Raw genomic sequence first — 9,382 nt, forward strand, 5'->3', positions numbered from 1 at the left:
CAATTAAACAGATTGTACTTATACTTAATATCTAATTTGTAGGCTGGTATTCTGATGGTACCATCATAATGTGTAGACAATGTACTGTTGAAATATATGAAAGAATAATTTTTGGCGCGTCTTAACATATTGAAAATTAAAACTTTTAAGCCGCGAATCTCATACGGCGCACAATTATATTACGTATATTGTATCAAAATGTTTGTAGGCTGGTATTCTGATGGTCATCATAATGTGCAGACAATGTACTGTTAAAATATATGAAAGAATAATTTTTGGCGCGTCTTAACATATTGAAAATTAAAACTTTTAAGCCGCGAATCTCATACGGCGCACAATTATTACGTATATGTAGGATCGGAATTATTTTAAATTATAATATTGTATCGCGTGAATAATTTATCTTAGATATTGCGAATCGATAATAAATGTATTTGTCTCGACCGTTATATTTACTCGAGACAAACTCGGTATTATAATATGGACGCAAACAAAACAGTGTAAGTCGATTGTTTCGTGAGACAGCCAAGTAAAAACTCGGATTGTTTCGTGAGACAGCCAAGTAAAAACAATATCTCCGATTACCTTGAAAAGGTCGTAAGACAAAGCAATAACCGAAAAGTCGAGAATTATCTAGAAGTCTAAGCGAAAGAAATAAATACAGCCGATTAACTGTCGGAAAGGACAGTCCTCGCTCGAATTTAATACCGTTGACATTGCCAAATTATATTGTATCTTGAGCCAAATATATCTTATTTTACACTGAGGGATTTAGAACAATTTCTTTACTGCCGTTCATTTGCGCTTACAATTTTGGGGGCTCAGCCGGGATCTGACGTGAGTTGACGCTGCGAAGGGCAGTGAACGGCTGCGACGCGAAATCGATAATTGATAATTGTTCCACAAGTATTGATTTTTCGCGATTGTTGTGAAAATTGGTTGACGAGAGAGAATGGCAAGCACTGAGAAAGACGCAAACAATTTCACCGTCAACGAACTTAAAGCAATACTGCGAGAGAAGGGCCTGGCGACTACTGGCGCGAAAAATGAATTAATAGCCAGACATTTGAGAGAGATCCAGCGGGAGAATGGATGTCGCGGGTGAGGAGGAGAGTAACGAGGAAGTAGACGAACCGAGCGTGATCGACACTGAGGTCGAATATCTGCGACGAGAAATGGAGTTGTGTTGGAGAGATAAGCAATTGATGGAGCGCGAGCTGCAGTTAATGCGGCAAGAGAATGACTTATTAAGACGCACCCAAAATGCAAATATTGACGGAGGCGAGTCGAGAAATGAAACGATAGCAAGGAGTCCGACGACCTCCCATGAATCAGGCGCAACCAACATCAACGCCATTGCGGATCTATTAGGATATTTCGAGGGCGACGGCAGCACGTTTGAGTCCTGGATGAAGCGTGTGGGATCCCTGGAGAAGTGCATATAATCTGACAGACGAGAATTTTGATCGAAGCACGCCTGAAAGGCAAGGCGCAAGAATGGTTTCATTCCAATTCGACGTACACCGAGATCGCTGTTGACGAGCTGTTACTCGAATTAAAGAATATGTTCTTCCACGAGCCGGGAAGAGTGCATATGAGGAAGCAGTTCGAGCAGCGTGTCTGGCGAAGGGATGAGACGTTCAACGAATACTTGCATCAGAAAGTAATTCTCGGAAACCGAATTAAAATTGAGGAAGACGAAATTGAGGAGGTCGAATATGTTATTGAGGGAATTCCGGATCCAGTATTACGAGACCAGGCACGAGTGCAACGGCTGCGAACGAGGAGAGCGTTACTTGAGGCGTTCGAGAGAGTGTCGCTGCGAGGGAGAGAGCAGCCGGGAGCCCGAGGAAGCACGGGAGAACGGCGCGCCCAGGGACGTGCCGAGAGAGAGGACTCAGTGCAGCGAACTGTCCTTCTAAAGCAAAAGGTACACGATGTTTCGAATGTAAAGAATTTGGTCATATTGCGGCGAATTGCGAGAAAAAGAAAGTCAAAATTAATGAAGTTAAAAGTGCGTGTGATATCGCGAAAACGGAGCGTAAATATCTTAAAGACGTAAAAATTGATAATAAGAATTTAGTCGCGTTAATTGATACGGGCAGCGATTTGTCACTAATTCGCGAGGATCAATATTTAAATATAGGGTCACCGAATTGACCCATCGAGAAATTGTGTTTCGCGGTATAGGCGCACAGAACTTTAAAACTAAGGGAAAATTCGACATTGAAATTAAAATTGATGACGACTATTTCTTAACAAGCCTATCGCTAGTGCCGAACGAATTGCTGCAATATTACTTGATTTTAGGAACCGATTTAATAAACAAAATTTGGACCGATTTTCACGAAATTTATATCAAACTAGCGTTTCGGACCGCGCTTCGCGCGGTCCTCAAAGCTTTTATAATTCGGATCGCGCTTCGCGCGGTTCTCATAAAGCCTTTATAAAACCTGATTTAACACAAAAGATTAATTGTTCTGTCTGTATTACCGCGAACTACTTCCATATTTTTGGACCGATTTTCAGGAAATTTATATCAAATGTTGCAAATTTTTCGAAGATGACTACTATTATTTTTTTTTCACTCCCTGATATTGTATTTTGCGTCTTGTTTTGCATAAACTTAAATATTTATAATTAAAATTTTGTTTGCTTATATTAATTTCCACACAATTTAATATGTTTTAAATCTGAAACATTAGTTTAGTAAATATATATACATACAAATTTTTTTTTTTTTATTATTTAATTACTATACCAATTTTTTTTCCTTACTCAAATATTTTTTGATTACGTCTAATGTACCCACCGCTAACCCGCTATTATTAGCTCTCATACAATTTCATAATTCTTCAATTTACAAAATTTCTCTGTATATTACATTTTTTGTAAAACATTTTTCACTTCCTTCAATTAGATGTCCTTGATTGCTAAATTCATCAATCTTAATTTTTACACTTTCCCTTTTGGTTGCTCTAGAAAATGCCACATAAAGTTGACCATGAGCAAATACAGGATGTGGCAAATAAATCCCAATTTTTTCTAAACTCTGTCCTTGTGATTTATTTATTGTCATAGCAAATGATACTCGATAGGAAACTGTCTTCGTTTAAATTTAAATGGCAATTCCAAATCACTTGTAATTAAATCTATCCTTGGAATGATGATAATCTCTTCTCGAGCAGGACCAGTTAGAACCTCCGCATAAATTAGATTATTTTTCAAATTAGTTACAATAAATCTTGTTCCATTACAAAGTCCTTTCTTAGTATTTAAATTTCTTAATAGGATTATTATAGCACTGACTTTTATTTTAAGTCGATGAACTGGCATTCCAGAAGGTGTCAGAGAGTTCAAAAACTCAGTTGGAAAATTTAATTGCTCCTGTGGATCATCACTTACAATAAAGTCAATTGAGAGATATTCCTTTTCCTCTCCTTCCATTTTACAAAGGATTGTGTCATTAATTTTAAAAGTATCCTCATTTTTAGGACAAAGTATCGCTCTATCTGGATTTTCTCTAATCCGTTCCATGGTGATTCTATCACCAAAAATTTCATTAATAAGAGATTCTTTTGTTATAAAATCTTTGGGGATTTCAATTATATCGAGATGTAGTCCATCCGTATTTGATAATTTACCATCTCCGAGTTGCATTAGCCAATTTGAAAATTCTTTTTCTTCCGCAGTTCTCATATTTTGTTTTAATTTAACTTGAGTTACGTTCCTCCATATAGGATTGTATTTTACAATCGATTCAATTATAGCTGCTTTTTGTGCATGAGGCACTACTGGGAGATTTTGTCTGAAATCTCCTGCAAATAAAATTACTTTTCCTCCAAATGGTCGAGGATTCTTCATCAAATCCTTTAAAAGTTTATCAACTGCTGTTAAAGCATGTCCAACAGTCATGCTCACTTCATCCCATATGATTAATTTGGCATTAATCATTTCTCGTGCACCTTGAGAATTTCCTCTAATATTTGATTTAGCTCCATCATCAATTGGGATTGAAAGCTTAAACAGAGAGTGATAAGTTCTTCCTCCTTTCAGAAGTGTGGCTGCAATTCCAGTTGAAGCACATGGAAGAATTATTTCGTTTCTTCCTCGAATAACACTTAAAAATGTGTTAAATAGGTATGTTTTACCACTTCCTGCAAATCCGTCAATAAAAAATAACCTCTGAGGTTCATTTTCATTTTCAATTGCTCGCATGACTATATCGTACACGTGCTTTTGCTCAGCACTCAGTGTCGATAATAAATAATCACCACGTATTCTTTCTTCATCCACATTATACTCTATTACGTAAATATTTACTGGAGTTGGATTTGGCAATTGGAAGTTCTCACAGCTACTTCCATTATTTATCAGAATTCCTTGTATATGGTTTAAAGCCATATTTTCAGGATTTACAACATTGTTATGTACAAAGTCCTCAATCATGAAATCTTTATATTTATTCCAAATAGTTGGTACATCTGTTGGAGTTCCAAAGATGCAAATGTAAGCAAATAATTCTCGAAGTTGTGCAGGCATATTCGATTCTGTTGCTTCTTCCAGCGTTTTTCCCCAAAGATTATCAGTTTCTACCAAGTTTTTTGCAATTGCTGCTGTTCGATAACAATAAAATGTAATTTTTGTACGTACCGAACGTAACTTCTTAACTCTTATTCCAAGATTAATATCAATTCTTTTTATATTCTTGCTATGTATAATCCTTCCTTGTTTTACGACGTTATTTCATATTATGTACAGGACTGAATGTAGTACAGGTTATATAGGAGTTGTCTTCATCTTAGAAACAGGAACCAGAATATTTATAGGATTCAAAACAGGAACCAGGATATATATATATATATATATCTGTAAAGAATTCCTGCGTCTCTAAAGAAATTAGGAAATATAATTAAAATATGAATTAAATGATATCACCGTAAGGCAAGATAAAAATGATTATGGATAATATCACCGTAAGGCAAAATATGAATAAGAGTTTTATAGTTTTCAGTTATCACCTTTTAAGGCAGAGAAAATATTAATCAGCTTTGATAAGATTAGATTGATAAAAATATAAATCACCATAAGGCAAAGATAGAATTAATTTGATAAAGATATAAATCACCATAAGGCAAAGATATATTAATCACCATAAGGCAAAGATAGAATTTGTTTGATAAAGATATAAAACACCATAAGGCAAAGATATATTAATCACCATAAGGCAAAGATAGAATTTGTTTGATAAAGATATAAAACACCATAAGGCAAAGATATATTAATCACCATAAGGCAAAGATAGAATTTGTTTGATAAAGATATAAAACACCATAAGGCAAAGATATATTAATCACCATAAGGCAAAGATAGAATTTGTTTGATAAAGATATAAAACACCATAAGGCAAAGATATATTAATCACCATAAGGCAAAGATAGAATTTGGATGATCACCTTATGGCTAGCCTCAAATAATTGGCTTGATGGAAGGTATCGACTATCATGATATGTACTTACATGATGTCCCCAATTGGACAAAGTCGACCTTCCTAACCAGATATATGTAATTAACCAAATATATTTCGATGTATCTCTGATGATCTTGATATTTCCGTACGATGCGCATCGTGTCGATTCAAACATCAAACGAACCACCATAAACAGCTGCATAGCAACCAGATCTTTTTCTTTTCTCACGGCACTCTATGAAAGATTCGAATAGACTTTCCTATACATTTTCTCCGCCCGCATTCAACAATAGATTTGTTGAATGAATTTCAGGATCAGTTGGGATAATACATAATTTTGTTATAGGTCTCTTGTAAATAGAGTTTGCAGTTTTCACTGTAACAACTCTGGTTAAACCGTCTGGTCCTGGATGTAAATGTATGACTCTTGCGAGGGGCCACTTTCCTGGCGGGTAACGCTCATCCGTAATTAATACTAAGGATCCTTCCTTTATTTCATTCGAAGGGTGATACCATTTAGAAATGGCTTGATACCTTTGTAAACACTCTATAGACCATCTTGACCAAAAGTGATCTACTTTCTGTTTAAGTAATTGCCAGCGTGAAAGCAAAGATGTCTTTTCAGTTAATAGACTCGGTTCCGGTAATGTAGTTGGTGCTTCTCCAATAAGAAAATGTCCTGGAGTCAGGGGTGAATAGTCAGATGCATCATCTGATAAAGGACATAATGGCCTTGAATTTAACACTGCTTCTATTTGTACAGTTATCGTTGTCATTTCTTCATACGTTAATATAGTATCCTTTAAAATTCGTTGTAAATGAAATTTAATAGATTTTACAGCTGCTTCCCACTTTCCTCCAAAATGAGGGGTTGATGGAGGATTGAATTTCCATTCAGTGTTATCTTTAGCGAGAAGATAGGCAAGGTCACGTAATTCATTAGAAGATGACTTGAAAAAACGTCTTAAAGTTGCATCAGCTCCAACAAAGTTTGTTCCACAATCACTTTGTAGCGTAGCACATATACCTCTTCTACCAGTAAACCGTTTATAGGCAGCTATAAATGCATCAGTGGTATAATCCGTAACTACTTCTATATGTATTGCTGATGTTGTGAGACAAACAAATATAGCTAAATAGCCTTTATAAGTTTTTGCCGCTCGCCCTCTCCAAGTCTTCATTATCACGGGACCAGCATAATCTAAACCTGTGTTATAAAAAGGTCTTGCTGGAGTCACACGTGATGATGGTAATTGACCCATGAGCTGTTTCGCTCGAATTCCGCGATACCGTGCACACCTTCCACATCTTAGGATGTAAGAACGTACAGGTGCTCTTCCACCGATAATCCAATATGAACTTCGTAAAAAACCGAGAGTAACTTGAGTACCTCCATGTAGCGTCCTTTTGTGAGCATCATCAATAATCAAAGTACTTAACGAAGATCTTCTTGGTATAATAAGTGGATGTTTTGTGTCAGACTCTATCTGTGCATTATGGAGACGACCTCCAACACGAAGTAATCCTTCATGGTCTATAAAAGGTGTAAGGCGAATCAAAGGGTTGGATTTAGGCAAATGCTCTCTATTAGAAATTATACGAATCTCGTTCGAAAACCATGCTTGTTGTACAATTCGTACCCAAAAATTACGACTCTTCTCGATTTCCATGGGTGTTATGGGATGTTTAATCAGTGTTGATTGTGATTCTCTACGGAGACAACGAATAAATCTGCGACAAATAGAAGTAATTCGTAATAATTTCATGAGTGAAGAGTACTTATCCAACAATTCCCAGTATAAAGGTTGATGGGTGACAGCAATCATGACTTGTCTGGATCGTTCTTCCAAACCAATTTCCGGTAACTCTTTACACTTGAAAGAAGGCCAAGATGATGGAGACTCAGAAAGCCAATTTGGTCCTTTCCACCATAGATCAAATTTAATTAATTGATCTGGCCTTAAACCACGAGATGCACAATCCGCAGGATTTTCTTTCCCAGGAACAAAATGCCAAGATCCATAAGGTAATAATTCTTGTATAGTAGATACACGATTACGAACAAAATCTTTCCATTTGGTTGGATGAGCCGAAATCCAAGAAAGAGTTACAGATGAATCAGACCAACAAAACACCGATACGTCAGAAAGTGCTAGTGCTTTTAAAGTATGTACAGTTAATCGCGCTAATAACAAAGCCGCAACAAGTTCAAGACGTGGAATCGTAAGCCGTTTAATTGGTGCAACCTTTGTCTTGGAACAAATCAGTTGAGTAGATATTTTACCATCGTTACTGGAAATTCTTATATAAATCACAGCTGCCATGGCTAATTCTGATGCATCTGAAAATCCATGAATTTCAACAGAAGTACTGGAATGAACATAACCAAACCATCTAGGAATTGCTAATTGATCTAGATGCTGAAGTTGTTTTCTAAAATTCTCCCAACGATATTGCATGTCTTGAGAAAGAGGTTCATCCCATTCAATCTTTCTTAACCAGAGTTCTTGAAGAAAGATTTTGGCTGTTATGAGAATAGGTGCGATAAGTCCTAATGGATCATATAATTTTGCGATTTCAGAAGAAATTATTCTTTTAGTATATTTTGTAGTAGATGTTGGTAAAGCTGAAAAATGAAACGTGTCCGAGTCGGGTCTCCAAATAAGACCTAATATCTTGCAAAGTGTAGATTCAATTTCCACAGCAGATGACGATTCTTCACATTCTTCACCTAATGAAAGAATTAGTAAAAGAATTTTGATTAGATGATGTAGCTACATGAGCAGCTATTTTTGTACGAGACTTTCCAAAAGAGGAATGATCCTTATCCTTATGTGATCCAGAAGAAAAAGTATTATTATGTAAATTAAGATTCTCTAAAGCTCGTGTCCTCCCAATAAGAAATTCTTCAAATTGTAAGTAAGTCGGATATGAAGAGGTTGAACCAAGTTTAACCTCCCATGCTTCTCGAGTTTCAGGATCAAGTATTCTTACGAGCTGATGTAATAATAATGGATCCCAATGATCTACTTCACAGTTCAAAGCACGTAAAGCACCAATAACTTCTGATATGGTTGTCAAAAGAGTTCTGAGACCTTGAGCGCATTTTGTTTTAAGCGGCTTTAAATTTGTAATTCTATCCAATTGAGTAGTAATCAAAAATCGTTTATTCTCATATCTTGAAACTAATATATCCCATGCAACAGTAAAATTTTCGTCAGAAATAGGCAAATTATACATTAACCGAGCCGCTTCACCAGTTACACATGTCTTCAAATAATGCATCTTCTCAACGTTTGATAAATCTTCATTATCGTGAATCAAAGAAACAAATAAATCATGGAATGATCTCCATGATTGATAATCTCCTGAAAAGCTTGGTAATTTTATACGAGGCAATGCACTACGAGGTAATTGTGAGGTAGATGATGCTACATGTTCCGAATGAGTAGGTCGAGATTGCCGATCTACCGTTTCTAAATCATCTCGATATGTAAGTAATTTAGCACGAGGATATACATAAAACGCTTGACAACGTTCATACACGTGTTCTTTAATATATGATTGATCATTATTCTCAGAAAGTATCTCAAGATATAAATTTTCATGTTCTACTTGAAATTTAGACCAATTCTGATCAAGTAAATCCAAACGTGTATTAATTAATTGACGATTTAAACGTGAAATTTCTACGATATCAAAATCCGCTGCATCTTGTATTAGATTAAATCGACTTTTTTGTAAAGCGATCTTTGCTTCTATATTAGACATCTTGAAAAGCTTGGTATCCGGCTCGAAGGACCAAAAAATGTTCGATAACAATAAAATGTAATTTTTGTACGTACCGAACGTAACTTCTTAACTCTTATTCCAAGATTAATATCAATTCTTTTTATATTCTTGCTATGTATA

The 9,382-nt window shown here is 35.8% G+C and overlaps 1 protein-coding gene across 1 annotated transcript; it reads right to left on the reverse strand.

Moving 5' to 3' along the window:
• Positions 1–5,666: 5,666 nt before the first annotated feature.
• Positions 5,667–7,314, reverse strand: LOC145948680 (uncharacterized). The gene is made up of 2 exons (XM_083058301.1): positions 7,111–7,314; positions 5,667–7,004 (listed from the first exon to the last, which is right to left on the reverse strand). Exon 2 carries the CDS (start codon positions 6,730–6,732, stop codon positions 5,731–5,733), a length of 1,002 nt encoding a protein of 333 aa, XP_082914427.1. The 5' UTR covers positions 6,733–7,004; positions 7,111–7,314; the 3' UTR covers positions 5,667–5,730.
• Positions 7,315–9,382: the final 2,068 nt, after the last annotated feature.

The sequence above is a fragment of the Prenolepis imparis genome, unplaced genomic scaffold (genome assembly GCF_030444845.1).
Source record: "Prenolepis imparis isolate NDT839.2.m4 unplaced genomic scaffold, iyPreImpa1.0 SCAF_570, whole genome shotgun sequence".
In the NCBI taxonomy this organism is placed as follows: Eukaryota; Metazoa; Arthropoda; class Insecta; order Hymenoptera; family Formicidae; genus Prenolepis; species Prenolepis imparis.